The sequence below is a fragment of the Perissodus microlepis genome, chromosome 17, assembly GCF_051167445.1.
Source record: "Perissodus microlepis isolate ML-2025 ecotype Zambia chromosome 17, ASM5116744v1, whole genome shotgun sequence".
Taxonomy (NCBI): domain Eukaryota; kingdom Metazoa; phylum Chordata; class Actinopteri; order Cichliformes; family Cichlidae; genus Perissodus; species Perissodus microlepis.
In genome coordinates this window covers 36,393,052-36,412,062 of record NC_140477.1, presented here as the reverse complement: position 1 = coordinate 36,412,062, position 19,011 = coordinate 36,393,052, and the positions used below count along the sequence as shown (strand labels likewise).

General features: G+C 44.1%; 1 protein-coding gene across 2 annotated transcripts; it reads right to left on the bottom strand.

Moving 5' to 3' along the window:
- Positions 1-42: 42 nt before the first annotated feature.
- Positions 43-18,634, bottom strand: aldh1l2 (aldehyde dehydrogenase 1 family, member L2). Of its 2 annotated transcripts, XM_084909907.1 has the most exons (23): positions 18,369-18,634; positions 15,899-16,043; positions 12,727-12,961; positions 10,457-10,622; positions 10,190-10,291; positions 9,531-9,620; positions 9,314-9,448; positions 9,003-9,128; positions 8,800-8,891; positions 6,998-7,145; positions 6,783-6,902; positions 6,560-6,687; positions 4,572-4,722; positions 4,416-4,486; positions 4,204-4,309; positions 4,028-4,115; positions 3,582-3,675; positions 3,410-3,509; positions 3,105-3,203; positions 2,827-2,992; positions 2,169-2,274; positions 1,883-2,082; positions 43-1,492 (listed from the first exon to the last, which is right to left on the bottom strand). In XM_084909907.1, exons 1-23 carry the CDS (start codon positions 18,414-18,416, stop codon positions 1,437-1,439), a joined length of 2,772 nt encoding a protein of 923 aa, XP_084766033.1. In that variant the 5' UTR covers positions 18,417-18,634; the 3' UTR covers positions 43-1,436. The 2 variants fall into 2 exon arrangements, with proteins under 2 accessions (XP_084766033.1, XP_084766034.1); XM_084909908.1 differs by lacking the exon at positions 18,369-18,634 and having other exon boundaries at positions 12,864-12,961; positions 15,899-16,034.
- Between the last annotated feature and the right edge of the window lie 377 nt (positions 18,635-19,011).

Below are 19,011 nucleotides of genomic sequence, written 5' to 3'. Positions count from 1 at the left end.
TTTAATCAACGTCAGCATTACAAAGTCAAATGGACACCAAGCTTTCTGAAGCCTTACTGTTTATTGACACGATCGCTCTCATAAAGACTCTCATAAAGCAGCCCGCGCTGCCTTCACTGACAATGTGGCATAATTAGAAAATTAAGTTTACAGCTTTGTCACATGATTGATGTATAAAACATCTAGCTGGTGTACTTTAATGAATATAGAACACTACATAGTCCTGCTGCAGTTCACAAATACAAGGTCAAAATGTATCAAAGAGTCTTTTTAACCTGTTTAAAAAAATATTTACACAGAAAGTGACGTTTGGACACCGAGTGGATGTGTCAGGATGTCTGAACAGACGTGATGTAAACAGCTAAACTAACAGTGACATTAAATACTGGCTTAGCTCAGTTCTAATGCAGCACCCAGCTCGAGGCGGTTCATCACAGCTTAGAAATATCTCACATTGATTCTTTGACATTTTAAATTCAGCTGCTAAGCAACCATTTCAGGAAATCAGGATAGTTTGATGTGACGCAGCGAACCAAAGAAAATGACCCGAAACACGAGGAAAACCTGAAAAGAACTTAAAACGTGACTTAACTGCTCTGGATTACACACCACGCTCCAGTCTCTGAGCTCTTATGTAGTTTGTTCTAACTAAAATCTGAAAGCTTAAAATCAGTTTACACATTGTTTTCATCATTAACATTCATCAAAGATCTCTGGGTCTGATCAGAAACACAGAAAAGTTTACATTTACAGCCAAAGAGATCGACGTCTATCCAAACAGCGATGTCCTGACTGCTGGCCTCAGTTTATCCTGCTTCTCACACGCTTTACGTGTTTTCTGTTTTCCTAGCCTTGTTCCAGTACTGTGTGCTGAGCACCGCTGATCAGGAAGCTTCCTGAAAATTTGTAAAGCTATTTTAATGCTGCTTTCTAGACTCAAACATCCCCAGTATGGATGTTTAATATTGCTATTTTGTTTGCAACCTACACAAAGCTGCAGTATTCGTGGGTGAGTAAACATGTGAGCCGAAAAGCATCCAGCACACACGGCACCCTGATGGCAGTACACAGATCAGGTGATCCAAGAATGAAAAACCAGAGAAAGGTAAAAAACATATTGTAAAAAGGTCTTAAAGGGATGAAGAAGGCAGCATGACGTTTGGACGAATCAGTGAAGATAACTGATAGTGTTTAGTTTTTTTGCTGTGCTAATTATTTTTACATCTTAAAAAGTACAGCCAGGAGCAGCTCGGCTCCTCAGGGACCAGCTGTGGAAACATGACCGCAAAACAAAGAAGGCATGTTGTCCACCTCAGGGTCAACCAAGCTTTCCCCCATCACTCATACAGTACACATGCTCTGAACCATTTACACACACACACACACACACACTGAGTTCCTGTTCTTGTTCAGAGTTCATTGGGAGATTGTGAGCCTCAGTATTCCACTGTCACAGCTTTGGTCTTGAGATATTCCATGAGAGCATCCTCACCTGTGGATACAAACGAAAACTTGTTAAAAGCTTGTGGGACAAAAGGATTCCTAGTTTAAAAAAAGGAGTTATAATAATGTCATATATTTACTTTGAATAAAAGAGGCTTATCAGTAAGCGTGACCACCATGCCAGCTAGCATCATTTCAAAAGTCAGAATTGAAACAGCCCTACTCATATATATATATATATATATATATATATATATATATATATATATATATACATATATACACACACACACACACACACACACACACACACATACATACATACACACACACACATATATAATGCACACTTCCTATAATTTATGGTTGTGTGTGTGACAAATAAAATTTGAATTTGAATATAATAAATAAATGTAATAAATTCCAATTGTCTTCTCACCGAGGTCTTTGCCAAAGCCTGACTGCTTGAAACCCCCAAAAGGTGAGGCAACATCAGTCTTGTTGTAGGTGTTCACAAACACGGTTCCAGCCTCCAGCCGCTCGCTCACATACATGGCCTTGTTAATGTCGCGCGTGAACACGCCTGAAGCCAGACCGTACTCCGTGTCATTGGCTCTCTGCAGCACGCCGTCCACATCTCTGGAGGTTGGAGGAAAAGCGCAGAGCGAGGATATGAAACACTGAGCGACGACTCTACGGTGTGATACTCGTTACCCTCGACTTACCCGTCCTTAAATTTGGACACCACCATGACGGGACCAAAGGACTCTTCTTTGGCGAGGAACATGTGGTCCTCCACATCAGTGAACACGGTGGGCTCCATGAAGAAACCTGAAGGAAGACGGGCGCCCATAATCACGCTCTGTTCTTGCTTACATCACTGATGAACTGCGTTACAGTAGCTTTACTGTTTTATTTGATCTTTCTTGTTTTATGTCATTTAAAAAAATGAATTGGTGCTCCATGACTGAGCCCTGTCAGGTGCTTTTATTGTGACAGACTCATAATGGATGTTGGAAAAATAGATTTGGTATCAATGACCATGTGAAAACTATAAATCTATACTGTGGTTTCAAGAAGCCAGATTTCAAATAATAGTTTGTTTGAATATTCTATGATAAGGCCTTAATGTACTGATTCCAGTCAGTGATGGTGCAACCTAACTTGATCATATATTGGAATCCGATTTGTTCTTTTTCTGCACCAACTCTTCATGCTCCCAGTTATTTGGCTGGTTTTTGAAAGAGAAAAACAATCTTTAGATGAGACATTAAATTGGTAATGAAAATCATCTTTCTGTTCTTACATGCAGTATTCAAGGACTAAAACAACAGAGGATGAGTGTAGCAGCCATTTAGCCTCCAGCGAGGGGGCGTGTTCTACCTGGCCTGTCGACCCGTGTGCCTCCGTACACCAGTGTGGCTCCCTCCTTCACCCCGATCTCACAGTACTCCAGCAGCTTGTCCAAGTGGGCTTTGTGGTTCTGTGGGCCGTGGTCTGTGGAGCGATCCAGGGGATCTCCGATCTTCATCTTCTTGATCTCCTCCACCTTTTAAGGAGAGGGTGTAAAGACAGGATTATGATTTTTCTGACAGCTAATAATGCCGGTTTGGCGTCTTCTGCTTCTTCTAAAGTCACATGATGGCTGTTTCGGCACTCACCACTCGGTCAATGAACTCGTCGTGTATGGACTCCTCCACAAAGAGACGGCCGGCAGCGATGCAGTTCTCACCCTTGTTGAAAAACACCGAGCTCATGCCCTGTGAGGCAGCACGCACAAACACACGCATACACAACCATCAGTGTGCCATTTCAGTCACGCTCTGTGGCGTTTCAGGATCTCACCAACACCAGAACCTTGAAAGGAACCGAACTGTCTCGTGATTATTCATAATTAATATTTATATGCACAACTAACTGCTCTACAAAATATCACAAATCGGTTCCCTGAGCGTTGTTCCCTCACCATGCGAACAGCCTTATCCATGTCACAGTCACTGAAGATGAGGAGGGGGGACTTCCCCCCGAGCTCCAGAGAAACTTTCTTCAGATTACTGACTGCACAGCTGTGAGAGAGAGAGAGAGTAAAGTACTGTGCAGCTGTGGTGTGCGACCTGTAAGAGTCAGCCGGGTTTTACCTCTTCATGATCTGTTTGCCGATAGGCGTAGAGCCGGTGAAGCCCAGCTTGCGGATGTCTGGGTGCTCGGACAGACGCTGTCCAACCACGCCACCTGGAGGAGATCGAGAAGGTCACGTGACAGAGCCCAGGGAGATGACACAATCTTCCACATGTGCTGCAGTCAACTGGACACTTCTACACGTGCTGTGAGTAGTTTTGCCTACAGCTATTTCTAATGTTGTAGTCACAAAAATCCACACAGGCTGAAGGACAAACAAGAAATGCTCCTTTTTTCCTGCTGTGAGCGTACAGTTTTAGCTCTCCAGGCTACTAAAACGATGCAAATGAAGCACAGAGAGAAGGACTGAAGTGCTCACAGTCTCTGCGCTGATCTTTGAGAACTTTCCCTAAAGAAGGAATAACAAAAAAGAGCCTGTTTAAACTACACAGATACTGTTCATTACCAGAGCCTGGTAAAATATTGATGACTCCTTTTGGGATGCCTGCCTTCACTGAAAGCTCAGCAAACTTTAGTGCCGTCAGTGGAGTGACCTGTAAATATCAAAAATAATCATTAAAACACATAAAATGCCCAGGAAGAAATGAAACAGTACACAGGACGAGGGAACAATGAACCCACCTGTGCAGGTTTGAGAACCAGCGTGTTTCCAGCTGCCAGGCAAGCTGCACTCTTCCACGCCAGCATCATGAGAGGGTAGTTCCACGGGATGACTATGGCACACACACTGTGACAGGAAAAAGCTCTTCAGTCAGTGAAATCCACAGAAATGCGTATACTGTCTAAATAGCTGAGGATAATTAGGTTCAGGTTAGTGAATGCAGAGCTTTTACCCCAGAGGCTCTTTCTTAGTGAAGGTCAGGTTGCGGTTGGGCCGGGCTTGGTTGATGGGAATCGTCTTACCCTGCAGAAAACAGACAGAGTGTACTGAAGTGAAGAGCTTAGGTTGTGTGCCACTAACACAGAAACCCTGAGAAACCTTCACCTACCTGGATCTTGTCACACCAGCCAGCAAAGTAACGGAAGGTTTGGATGGACATGCCTACATGTGTCTTGAGGGCCAGCGTGTACACGGCTCCTGAGTCGATGGACTCGATGGTGGCCAGCTCCTCCTGATGTTCCTCCATCAGGTCAGCAAGCCTGAAGGGAGGAGCTCGATGTTAACTCTCTATATCTATTCTATGTCAGTGGAGAACCAATTCCAACAGTCTTAGAGAAGCCCATAAAGAGCCTGGGACAGTGGGACGATGCAGACCTCAGTGATACGTGGCAGCTAGAACAATTAAGGCAGAACTTGGCTGATGACCTCAGCGGATTAACAACACTGCACTCCCAGGGAAACTGAAGCTCTGGTGCTTCCAGTTTGGGTTATTACCCAGACTACTGTGGCCGTTGACAATGTACGAGGTCTCACTCAATCATGCCAATCGACTAGAGAGGCTGGTGAGCTCCTACGTTAAGAAGTGGCTCGGACTTCCCAAATGCCTCAGCAGCGTTGGACTCTACAGCGACGGGATACTGTCATTGCCTATCTCTAGCCTGGTAGAGGAGTTTGAATGTGCACAAGTGAGGCTTGAGATGTCACTCACGGACTCCCAGGACCCCATAGTGGGAGGCACTGCTCCCACCCTAGCAACGGGGAGGAAGTGGACCCCGGCCACATCGGTGCTACTGGCAAAATCTGCTCTTCACCATCGTGACGTGGTGGGTCACGTCCAACGGGGCAGAGGAGGATTTGGTCTTGGCGCAGTAACACCTCGGTGGCAACAGGCATCTGTAACCGAACGTCGGGAAATGGTGGTGGAGGAGGTGCAGCGACAGGAGGAAACAGCCAGACATGCCAGAGCGCTGGCCAAGCAGGGTCGCTGGATGAATTGGGAGAGTGTGGAAAAGAGGAAACTCTCATGGAGTGAAATCTGGGACATGGAGTCTAATAGACTAAGTTTCATCATCCGAGCGACATACGATGTGCTACCTTCCCCAATAAATCTGCAGCTGTGGTTTGGAAGGACCCATCCTCCCCCCTGTGTACAGTCCCAGCAACACTCAAACACATCTTGGTTGTAGGACTAGGCTTACTCAGGGCAGACACACATGGAGACACAACCAGGTTCTCAGGTGTTTAGCCGAGAAAGCTGAGCGCAAAAGAAAATCCATCAACGCTCCACCTTTCACGAACCAAGAGGAGCGTCAGTTTTCATCAACATTTATCCAGGAAGGAGACAAGCCGAGGACGAGCCCTTCAACCCGGACCTGGGCCCGCTAAAGGTTGCCAGGGATTGGCAGATGCAAGTGGACTTGGATCAGAGGCTAATTTTTCCCACAGAGATCATAACAACAACTTTGCGACCAGACCTCGTCCTTTGGTCTAACTCCTGAAAACGTATGTCATTGAGCTGACGGTACCATGGGAGGAAGCAATTGAGCGTAAGAAGCTGTGGTATGCCAACTTGGCAGCTGAGGCAGAGGACAGAGGCTGGAAGATCAAGGTGCACCCGGTGGAAGTGGGGTGCAGGGGCTTTGCTGCCAGTACAACAGCAAAGCTGCTTAGAGAGACTGGGATCAGAGGACAGGCGCAACGGGAGGCTATAAGAGAACTAGCTAACACTGCTGAGAGGACCAGTCACTGGCTATGGCTAAAACGGGCTGACATCACTTGGGCAGCTAAGGCAGTCAGCTAACCGCGAGAGAAAAGAAATACTCCGCTCTTCTCCCCTCTGCTCTTCTCTCCTTTTCTGGGAGGCAGTGGGGAGGTAGAGCGTACAGCCCGATCCGGCGGGGAGGTGTGGGAAGCCAGATCGGGCGCCCCCCCTTGGATGAGGGTGTCTAGTGATAATGGCCGAAACACCCGATGAATCCAAGGTCCACTACTGACGATGTGTCCCAAATCTTAATATGATAACCTAGATCAGACCCCCCCCCCACAGTTCTGATTTTTCTGCAACCCCAAAGTAATCCTCTAGAGGGAGGTACTCGCCTGTAAAGAAGACTTCCTCTGTCTCTGGGGTTCATCTTGCCCCAGGGCCCATTTTCGTAAGCTTCTTTGGCAGCAGCCACAGCTCTGTCCACATCACCCACTGAGGCATAAGACACCTTACAGATCACCTGGTTGAAGGTTGAGATCGTCAAACATAATCCAGTGAACATGGCATGGAAAATTTCTGTGCATTGAGCATCCTGAGTGTGGTCATGTGACTCACGGATCCATCAGTGGGGCTGATGCTATCATAGGTCTTTCCATTTTCTGAATCCTCAAACTTGCCGTTGATAAAACACTGATATGGCATTTTCACTGTCATGTTGTTTACGTCTTTGGTTGCCTAGGTAACAATGGAGAAAACCCCAACTGGGTTTGAGTGACGGGATCTCCCCTCGTCACTTGACTGATTTTGCTTTAGCTCGGATTTAGACTCACATAATCAACGACGAGCTCCTCCTCCTGGTCCTCTCCTCGCAGCTTGCGGACAAACATCTGGATGAAGTCCTGGAATGTGGTGGCCATGTACACATCCTCGTTCTGTAGCTGCACGCCAGCACACTTCTGCTTCACCTCCTCAACCAGTCTGCACACAGTGAGGACAGCTCTTTATCACACACTGCGTTTTTACACGTTTATAAGCTTTTGTTTCTGCTTAGTGAACTCACATTCATGTTAACAACTAAAGGTGAGACACGCACACCAAGTTCCTGCTGTCTGGTTAAAGGGCGCGAGATATAAACCAATCACCTCGAATTTAATATCTCTATTCATGTATTATTCACATATAAATGTGTGTGTTAAAGCTGCATTGTTGGCAGTGAGACTGTATTATCAAGAATGTCAAATCAAATTGGGTCAGGGTTTTTGTATTATCCAGACTGGTATCAGGAGACTCTCCAATTGCTACAATTCCATTCAATGCAATTCAGCTGTCAATTCAATTTTATTTATATGGCGCCAAATCACAACAGGACACTTAACATTACAAAAACAGACATTTATGTGTGGTTACCCCAGGCAGACAGCCCTGAAAAATGCAGCCAATCCATAAGTGGAAAAGAAAACAAAAAAACTGCAGTTCCTCTAGTGGCCACTAGAGGAACTGCACAAACACCCATGTTAAAATGCCCAAACACAGCATTAAAACCATGTTTGTAGTCCAGTATAAAAAGCTTTTAGGCTCTTTGGATAGTGTACCCCTTCATAACAGCTGTGAGGTGAATGATTTTTATTGCTAACACAAAAAAACATCTGTCAAATCTGACTGACAGATGTTCACACAGGGAGCTGTGGCCTCACTGCCTCACTGCGCTGGTGCCTTGTGAAGCATTTTTAATGGAATTATCTGTGAAATATTGTGACTTACTGTTTGGTTGAATCCATTCCAAAGACGTTGTGCTCTCGGAGAGTAAAATTATAGTATTTTATTACGTGCATCTGTGTGTTGGACTGTTTATGAACGCAGTTCCTCTAGTGGCCACTAGAGGAACTGCGTTCATAAACTAGAGGACTGTTTATGAACGCAGCTTGCTTATGAAGCCAACCAGCTAAACTCATGCTGAGGCTTCAAACTGCATCTGAAAGCAATTAATGATAACAGGGTGGCTATGTCCATTGTTTATATACAGTCTGTAGCGGTTTCCAACGTCCACAGTGGAAAAAACCCCCGACATATACAAACAAACACAATAACTGATATCAAAATGAAGATATACTGGTCAGGTTGGAAAAGTCGGAAAAAGGTACTCTGGACTGAAACATCTGCTTTGAAATAACTTTTAAATATAGAATTCAGTTATTGAATCAGAGCCTGAAATTATGCAGACTTTCTCTTTTTTGTGTGAAATGTGCACACAGTTGGTTTATCATCTTTTCCTTAAAAAACAGTGTTTTCTTTATAAAAGCTATACTATACATTTATTCTAGAGGTTACTTCTGATATAAGCCAGTATCTTTTACCCATAACAAATTTAAAGAAGGCGTTAGCTGCACAGTGTTCTGTATAGACTGTGTTTTTTTAAAGTGATTTCAGGATTTGAGCCCAAAGATCGGAGATTTTAAATGTGGCCTAAACTCAGTATAATGGAGCTGACTAGAAACTGAGCGTGCCATCTTCAACACAACTTAAAATACATGACATAATTGTATCTGTAAAATGAAAAGACTGTTCCACCTGTGGATAACAAGAAGAGGTAAAACATTTCTGAGCAGTCCCTGCACTGATCCGTCTCCCTCACCTGACCACATCCATGGAGGCGGCGCCGGACTTGAAGAAGTCTGTGGTGTCCTCAATGGCTGGCACGTTGCTGAGGATGCCCTTCCAGATGTTCTGCAGTAAAAAAAATGTTTTAAATGGGCTGATGTCTTTCATTTAAATCATTTACAGTCTATTGGGAGACAGCATGCTAAAAAGAATCAGATAACACAGGGGTTCACTTGCCCTGATCTCCTCTGCCGTTGTCTTCTCGTCATCGGTCAGCTCCACACTGGCGCTTTCTCCGGAAGAGAAATATTTGGAAGCAGGAATCATTTTCCCATCTTCAAACTGCAGGTTCTTCACTAGGAGCTGTGGCACAAACAGAGTAAAGATGAAACAGGGCATGCTGGCAGTGCATTTGATTTCGTCAGCTGTGTTTGAGTTAACGTTATTGCCTCTGGAGTTCACTGTGTGATAGCTAATAGAGGCACCAACACACTCATCCAGCTCGGCTTTTGTTTGCTCTCAGCTATTTGTTTTATAAGGTCACTCACAGCTTTGCCGTCAGTTCCATACAGGACGAGCCCGTTTTTGGTGACACGAGCAGCCTGAGAAGCCCCCTCGATGTCCAGCGGCTGGCCCTCGGGTACAGACCCCCCCAACATGGAGGAGCCATAAAGGGTCACAGACTGAGGAAAGACCCAGAGAAGATTTTAAAATACATCCAGAATGTTTGGTATTATCTTTGCTCAGTCATTCTGGAAAACACACCTGGCCATCAATGACAGTCCAAGCACCGGGGACTTTGTCGTGGCCACGGATCCAGTTGTGGATCGCCTCGGCTGGCTGTGCCAGATTCACCTGGAGGACACAAGAAGAAGCCAGTGTAAACAGTGCCCGAGCTACGTTTCCGAGAAAGAGAAGGAAGGTCAGCTGACGGCCTCCGATTTAGCAACATGTGGAAAAATGATGCTAGAAAACGAGACTGCTCCAGGAATAGCACATTTGTAATAGCTGCAAGCAAACATCTCTCCATGTGACAAATCAGGAAGCAGCTAAGATCAGCTCCGCCTCGCTCTTTCACGTTACAGGGAGACCCACCCCAAACCAGTCCGAGCTGCTCACTTGCGCAGCTAATAGGAAATTTCCAGTGAGAGAGAGTTATTACACTGAGCAGCTGTTCAGAGTACGAGCTGCATATGTAAAGAGGGGGTTAACTTGGGCTTGGTCGTATAAATGACAGACTCTATCAGTGTTTCTTGTAAGCTATTATAAAGCCAAACAACCTGACTCATACGCAGTTGTTGTGCAGGAATAATATTCAGACCGTCATTTTGAAGGTCTGGATACACCCCTGATGGCAATCCAGACCCGATGCATGTTCCTGATATGATGTAGTGCCTGATTTCAGACTGCCGTCTAACGTTCACCTTGGCGTTGGATTTCTTCTGAATGCCTTCATAGCTCGCTCCTTCCTCTGGCTGAGGAGTCCGAGGGGCTTTTCCATCAGCAATGAGCTGCACAGACTCCACCTGCACCAAGAAACAGAGTCCAGGTGACAGCTCAGTGTTTCCGTTCAAACACAAGCACAAAAATTGGGGTTGATGGAGTAGTGCAATGTAGGTTTAGATGCTGATGCTGAAGGTCCATATGATTAGAACTAGTCCTTTTCATTATACTGAGGTCCATGTGATTACCATAGCCTTGATGCCCCTGGGGAAGAGGAAGCGGTTGTACAGTGTGTCCACAGTGTCATTGGGCTCAACATCACACTCTCGCTGCAGCAGGATGGGTCCGGTATCCAGTCCATCATCAGCCCAGAACACTGTGAAGCCGGCTTTCTTATCGCCATGGATCAGAGTCCTGGTGACATATAAAAGGGAAACAAAGAGCAAGAGCTGTGTCATTAAACAATTATAGTTCGAACAGATAAAGGCTATAAAGTAGACCATTACAGTGTACTAACAGTTCATCCTGAAACCAGAAAAACCACAATCAGGGAGCCCTTTAAAGGTGCAATACAGAGAAAGTGTGGGGAGAAGCCATCGTTAAGGTTGTATGGGCAACGGGTTTCTATTAAAGGCAACTCAGTGCATTGACTGTGTGACGTGACAGCTGTACTGCATGACAACTTTAACCATAAAGGTTCCACACAGAGACAAATTTGATTATCTTTGATTTATTGTTTCAGGGTGAGTATTTCTGCTAAACTGGCTCGTGCTCAGTTTGAAGTGTCAGAGACAGAAAGGAGAGCCTCTGCACGCAGAGAAAGCTAACCAGGAAAGGAAGTAACGGAGGAATTCCATAATGAGGATGGTTTTATGACACACCACTCCACCACCAGCAAGCCCATAGCTTTTTTATGACGGTCAAACCAGGAAACACATCTACCCAACTGTGTTGTTGTTCTATAACAGATACATGCAGAGGTGCCCAGCGGTCTGTTAAATACCATATTTTACTGCCTGCTGAAATGTTACTAAGAAAATATTCTCAACAGTCCTTTCCTTAAAACGATCGCTTTCTACTTAGAGAAAAATGGGGAGCAGTGTTTTTCTCTTTAATCAAAGTATGTTTATACGTAACTACATTTATAGTTGCACTGAACAGTTTGAGCTTTAGACGGTTCTTAGCTAGCAGTCTTTGCTAAGTTAAAGAAACTCGTGGGAACGATTTCTGCAGACATCTGAAAGCAACACATATAATTCATGCTCCTGTTGAGCCAGCATTACATTATGGTGAGTCTCAGCCTTCGGCTCGGGCAAACTGTAACTGTCTCTGTGCGCTTTGTCGATCACTGATGTGCTGAAAATAAGTTCGAAACCTCACTTAACATGAGAGTTTGGGGTTTTTCATGAAGGAGGAGCTTGGAGACTTTTCCTTTTTTGGGTTGAGATTTGTTGTCGGAAGTAGAAGAGATAAGAAAGCCAGGCTGCTTCGAGTTTGAGGTCAAACATCGCAGGTTTAAACCAACCAGACCAGGGGTGGCAAACAGATAATTACACATGTCAGTTATTCATGGACTGTTTGCATGTTGGAGCCAAAGCTTCAGCACTGCTGGGAGTCCATACAGGCAAAGGTGGGCCAATCACATGCAAAGACAGACTGGGATCGTACCATTACGTAAGGAAGGATGGGGGAAGACGTTCCGAAGGTTGCAGGTGTTTTGGCAAAGGCCAGGTGCACAAAGAGACGGATGAGTGTGTAAATGAGTCTCACAGGCCTGAATGTGCGCTTGAAGCCATTTATAATTCTTAACTTGTTTGATCTCTGCAAAAAAGCACAAGAATAAATTTTGGACTTTTAACTGTATTTTCATGAGTTTTACAGCTTTTCCTACTGACAAACCCCTCCCACATGGCCATTCATGCTAAACAAGGCAATTAACAACAACAATTAACCTGTTGTTTATTGTTTAACCCCAACGCCCCCAGTACCGGGGGGAGTGGGAGCACATCGGGTGTAATGGGATGTACCGCCAGATCTGTTATTTAAATATAGACGTGTGGTATCCACAGAAATGCCAGAATCTCAGCTAAAAGCTAATAAACCAATTTCAACAACAGATCAAGGAGCAGGCAAACAGCTTCTGCAAAAACATGTAATCAGAATACTTTATGGAAACAAAGTGTGGATCCCCTTGCTTCCATCACGATAATAATCGCACTTCCTGCACAGCTCTCTCTCTCTCAGTGTGCTCTGAGACCAGTTTCCCATCAACAATCGATGGAGATACTTTCTGCCTTACTGGGATTACTCGTTGTTGGTCGCTCTGTTTCTGTTGGGTCTTTTCCCCAAAATAACCTCTGACAAGAAAGGCTCATTTCTTAAGCCTTCCTGTCTTTTGATAGGACAGATGATAATATTTATATTCCTTATTATTAAATCCACTTTGTTCAGTGTACCAGTATCACCGGCATATCCCAAGCTGTCAAACAAACTCCTTTTGAACCCCCTTCTTTCTCACCAATTGATTGCTGAGGCTCCTCTGTGCAGGGGCAGGATGGAGGGGTGGTAGATGATGGAGCCATGCTTTGGGTGGTCGATGACGTTCATGGGGATGAACTGTGAGCAGAAGGGCATGACATTGAGCTCAGCACCCACCGCCTTGTAGGCATCCACCACTTCTGGGATGGGTTTCCCCTTAACCCGCCACCGTGGGAATTTGAACACAGGTGTCCCCTCTTTTTCTGCCGCCACCGCTAAGAGAAAAGAGGACATTTTAGGGATGCAGTCCTGAATGCCACGGCTTCATGGAGGTCCTGAGTAATGAGCTAAAGGTCTAAATGTATGTCAGAAATTAAATACTGCCAGTTTAGATAATACAAAGACTATAAAATGGATTAAATCAGACAACGAATGAGAGGATGAGCTGGCTGCAAAGTGGCTTGCAGTTACACAGCTACTGTGGCAGGAAAAGTGTTTACAAAATATGTCTTTGAAGAGATTTTGATGCACAGAAGGACATCAGATAATCTGTAAGGAGTGTGACTTAAAATTAAATTCCACTGAGCCAGAAACAAACAGCCTGGAATAACTGGAGAAGACAACACTGAAGCCACAGCTTAAGATGAAGGAAAACCACAGTCTGAAGACACTGTAAGTAAATAATGCATATTTTCAATCAGTTTATTTTAAACTGTGACCAACAATATATTTTAATTTAATGTCAACCTTCATTTAAATATAAACCCTTTTGTTTTTAGCCGAAGAATAAAATAAAGAGAGATGGGAAGTGACATGGAACAAATGCCCCTGGTTGGCGGTCGCCGTGGGAACAGAGGAACAGTTGGTGTGTTGGAGTGTTTAAAAATGAGGATAAAAAGATGCTGCATCATGTAACAGGGACACTGCTGCACTGGACTTTTGATTGTTCAACATATAACCCTTAAAAAGTCATTTTTCTGTCCTGATTAGATGTAAAAACATAAATATCAACTTGCTACACCAGAGACCTTTTAAAATTAATTCCTTAAAATGTATCATGTCATTTATTTATTTAAACTTGGCTTTAAAGGCCCCTGAAGGCAATTTGAGATATTTCAATTTGCATTTGTAATCCTACAGATTCTGCAAACAGTGATCGTCAGAGGGTCTTTTGCTCCTGGGCATTTGCCAACTTTGTCCCGCTGCTAATCTAGCACTAGCAAAGATTAGATAACACTAACTGAAATGTTCATTTCAATGTGAAAATCAACTTGTGGAGACTTGAAAGCTGCCTGAGAAGCGTGACATATAAAAATTCATACATACTTGTTGCACATGCAATGAACTAAGGATAATATATAAAAATGTTTAAGTGGCTTTGTGTGAAGATGCTTCAAAAAGAAAAAAGAAAAAGAAAAAACAGAGACTAACAGTGAGGTCTCGAGGAGGACTCTTTACACTGCAACACAGCCTGTAATAAGTGCACCAGGTAAGCATGAGTACTCCCCTTCAGTCCTAAATCATGCTCATTATTTTACACGGACGCCACAGGATGCTAACAATGACACCACAAACTCTTATGAAAACGACTTCTGCCCAAAAGGATCCTTTAGTCTTCGTCCCCCCAACCCTTAACTGGTCGCGGCAGATTGCGCCCCCTCCACGAGCCTGGTGCTGTCAGAGGTTTCTTCCTATTAAAAGGAAGTTTTTCCTTCCCCCTGTTGCTAAGTGCTTGCTCATAGTGGGTCATCTGAGGTTTTCTCTCCGTTATCGTAGAAAGACTACTATACTATATGATAATATCAAGCACCTTGAGGAGACTTTTGTTGTGATTTGGTGCTATGTAAGTCAAACTGAACTGAAAAAAACTCAAACATATACAAACAGTGGGATGATGCAATGTAGAGATCTGCTCCAGGTTATGAATCATAGAAGAAGAAATTAAGTTTTCAACAACAGGAGGACGAGGTGCAGAAGCCAGGAGGCAGCAGATGATGCTCCGTGGTGAGACGGCATCACCAAAGCGCACCCTCCCTGTTGCAGACTTTTCACCTCAGAGCTACATCTCTGGGCCACACAGGGCCTCTCCTCACACAGACAATGGAGCCCCTATCCTGCAACTAATGCAGAATAAAGGCCTGTCTTTGTCCAGGAGCACTGTAGTCAACACGCATCTACCTCAGCTGCAGCACAGGCCTCTGGTGACCCACAGTTAGTACCAGGGACAGAGCTTTGTCTCACCTACAGGCTGTTATTAGTTTTATGCAGATTCTAATTTTAATCTCTTTTATTTGTAACGTTATATGTGATTTCAAAGTTTACACAGTCTGATTAACACTGAAGTTTAAATAGTAGTGCTGTTGTCACGCACAAGCATCTAAATGTTTAAGCATTACATGATCTAATCAGGGGCGAGGAAGTTTCCCTGTTTGCAATAATAACTGAAAGGAGTAGCATAGCCTGCCCTTCATGTGAATTTATTACAGCACATTATTTTGATTTTACAGCCTACGTCTGTCGTAGTCTCAGCTGAACATTTGGCACTGCTAAACTACCTACTCAGCACCAAACAGACGAAAACACAACTGAAGAGCTCAGGAATTAAAGCAGAAGCTAGAACTAGACCTGTATTCTTAAGGTGGATCCAAACACCTCTTTTAGATAAAGTTTGTTCATGTAACCCATAATTAAGTTCCTCCACTTCTACAAAGTGTGACACAAACTGACTCAAACCTTTGTGGCGAGGCTCTTTGAAAGGCCACGACTCTGTTAGCGGTTGTGCTAGAGACAAAATTCAAAGTGTTTCGAAAAGAAGAGAAAACAGGCTTTATGGGGATATTATTCTATCAGTAGCACAAAGCCTTCACGAGGTACTAGAGTCTGAACACAGGCAGAAACGCAGCTCTGGTTAGATTTCTAAAGGTTCCTATAAGATGAGAATTAATTTGTAATTTTATGGCCAAAATGACAAAACAAGCCCAGGCAGCCTGTTTGATACTTGGGTTGATAATGAAACATCTCCTTGTACTGTAGAACACAACGCTTTTCCATCGTTCTTAGGTGTTTATTTTACCAACTGAAGAAGTAGTGACTCCAAATGTCCCACTATTAAAAATAATAACAGCAAACTGGGAAGACAAGAAGACAGCAATGTTGAAAGTTTGGTATCTGACATGTCAGAGAGAAACCTTGTGAATGAACAGGAAACCTACCCAGGGGGTCAGCCTTGCCATCCTTGTCAGGGACCGTGAACACACCCACCACCTTGTGCCCCTGCTTCCTCAGGTTGCTGTAGACCTCCTGACCAAACAGGCTCTGGCCAATAATTGCTAGCTTTAACTTGTTCTGGTAATGATGCTGTAAAGGGAGCAAAAAACACACAAGTTTCAACTTCACTGAAAGCATATCAGACATACTGGAAACACTGCAAATGCTCATGCCCTAGTCTTTCTGCAGAAGAAGATTTTAGACACTCTTCGCTACAGTTCAATAGATTTTATGCAACTTCCAGTAAGCAGTTATTTTACTTTGACCTACAGTGCAAAGGTCTTAAGCCACACCTCTTTTCTCTTGGAATGGAACTGGCAAAAATAGTTGTAACAAATTTGTAAACATAAATAGAAAAAAACAGTTGTGTGGAAGAATCAGGAAAGCCAATATTTGGTAGGAACACCTTTATTCTTCAACACAGCCTGAACTCGCTTAGACAGGAATTCTTGTAATGTCGTTAAATAATCATCAGTAATTGTTCTCTGCGCTTCATGAAAGATATTCCAAAGCTCTTCTTTGGAGGCGGGTTTCCTTTAGTTCTGTTCTCGGTCATGATGAAGTCAAACCTCTTCAACAACAACAACAACAATAATAATAATAATCAGAAGAAGAACCAGAAGAAGAAGAAGAAGAAGGCGGCCCAGACTCTGGGGAGGCCCATCCATGACTGATAGTGTGTTTAATATCCAGTATATGTAGTGTGCGAGGGATCATGAAAAATGAAGCTGTTCCCAGGCACTTCCCAGATGTGACCGCACGCTGGATCAAACTCTGACAGTACTTTGTGTCCAGCGGCTGGAACGCAGCCCCAAGTATTTTAAACATGACTGTGAATACTCACCTCTGTATATACTGACTAAAATTTGAGCCAAAATCTCCAATCTGTATTCATCCTCCACAATTACTGTCAGTCCAGTTCTTGCATACTTCATCCTTTTCTCCCTGTTTTCCATCCTTAACAATGGATTCCTGACAGCCACGATTCCACTGAGACAATTTCTCATCAGGTTTATGAAAACAGTAGATGAACCAACTGCAGGCCAGGCGCACTATTAGGTGTTGTGTGCAGGATTTCATCATTTTCTTACAGAAATAACATTCAGATATTGGTCATCTGCTGCAGATACTCTTTTATGCCTGCTTGTTCTTCTTTTGTCCTCCAGTTGTCTTGTTTTTTTAAGAACACAGTGCACCTACAGAGATATCCCAGTTCTCTGGCTAACAGCTGTTTGGGAACCACCTTGTTGGTGCAACATACTCTTTTATGCCTAAACATGCCGTTTAAAATGGGTTCAGCCATTCTTCTCTTGAATTTGGTCCTTTATCCATGCCTGACTGATTCAAGTTGACAAACAAAGTGCTCTGAAAATGGTCAGGTTTAATGACTGGACTGAAAATGAGTAAAAATGTGGCCAATGGCCAAAGAAGAACTTTGAAAGACCTCCAAAGAGCCTGGAAAACTAGAACTCAAGACCACTTTAAAACTTTTTGAAAGCAAAATATAAAGAAACGATGGCGAGCTCACAAGTTTTAACAGCACAGCAGTTTCTGAGTAAACTGACAGTCAAACTGGGGCAGCAGAAACCTCTTTGCTTCTGTTTCCCATAATATAACTTTTCACAACCAGGGCAAATGTCCGTCATCATTAAGCTTTTTGTCCTGAAGTTATATATTATTGACTTTTTGTCAGACCCTTATAATATTTTATTTTACACCCGTTCATTGCATATGTGAGAAATCCTTAAATCTCAACCTCCCTTGGCGGTCTTAGTGGCCTTTAACTCTGTTATTGGCTAAAGGCAGCTGAGAGAAAAGCTATTGGCTGATGAAGATTACATCCCTTACCCAGCAGTGACAAGTGCATGCCAGAACCTCCCCCGCATCTGTTAAGCATGGAGGTTTCAGGTTTCCCATGCACATATGGAAGATCCTGTCAAGTGCACATTTGACAGGTCTGGCTGCTGCTGCACAGCAACTTCCAAGCGACACGGTAAATAGATAAGAAATTAAAGAGCCCGTATGATGCTGCCTCTTTCAGCCCAGCAGGGTCGTAATTAAGCCGGGCTCCAGCCAGTACACTGTGAGCCTCCTGTGAAGATGATGCAACTCCTCCAGATATTGTACAGTAAAGGCCAGCTCCGTCCGAGCGTGCAGCGGGAGGAACAGAGGAGGGCGCCGTTGACACCGTAACGTGGCAAAGTGTGCACCATCTTTTCCCGTGTTGGCTGAAAATACAGCAGCTGAGTGACTTACTAAGAGTGACTGCAGTCAGACCCGAGCCTGGCTCAGTCCTCCTCATGACCCGCAGACCGCTGCATGCATTCAGCGCTACACACATTTAGAGAAACGATGTTCGCAAAATCAGAGCAGCTCACGCATCAAATCCCGGTGATTGTTTGCAACGTTACTCACGGATGAAGTGGAGAATTTCCTCAAGACTTGACTCGCCGTCCACAACATAATGGCGCTGTTTTTTGTTTGTTTGTTTTTAATATATATGCGCGTGTGTGTGTTCAATGCAATAGAAACGACAATAACTCGAGACGCTGCAGGATGTTCAGAGCCCCCAGCTGAGGAAGGCGCGCTCCTGTCTTCACACGCTGCACCTTATGCTGCGTCTGCCCGTGTGAGCCGGACTCAGCGGCGGACCGCGGTATGGGCTCGTCACAGCCAGCTTATACTCGACGGCAGCAGACGCGGTACGCCCTGCCTACTGTACCGGACGTGCGCGTTCCCGTGGTGCTTATTTTACCTCCTTGCAGGCGCGGTCACGCGTGGGAATTCGTCCTTCTCATAGTTATTGGTCATTGAGCTCGTTATATGTTGCTTTAGTCTGGGATTGTGAATGGCTCAAGCGAATTATAAATACATGTTCATAGTATACATACATGTTTATCTCCGTGTAGATTCAGTTACTGTCATAAATTCTGCATCATACCAAAAGCTAAACTGTGGACCTCTGAAAAAGATATTGATCATAATTCACATCAGAAAAATCAAAAATACAATGTTTTCCTGTCCTTTCTCTGTGTATCTGTCAAATAAACACTGAAAA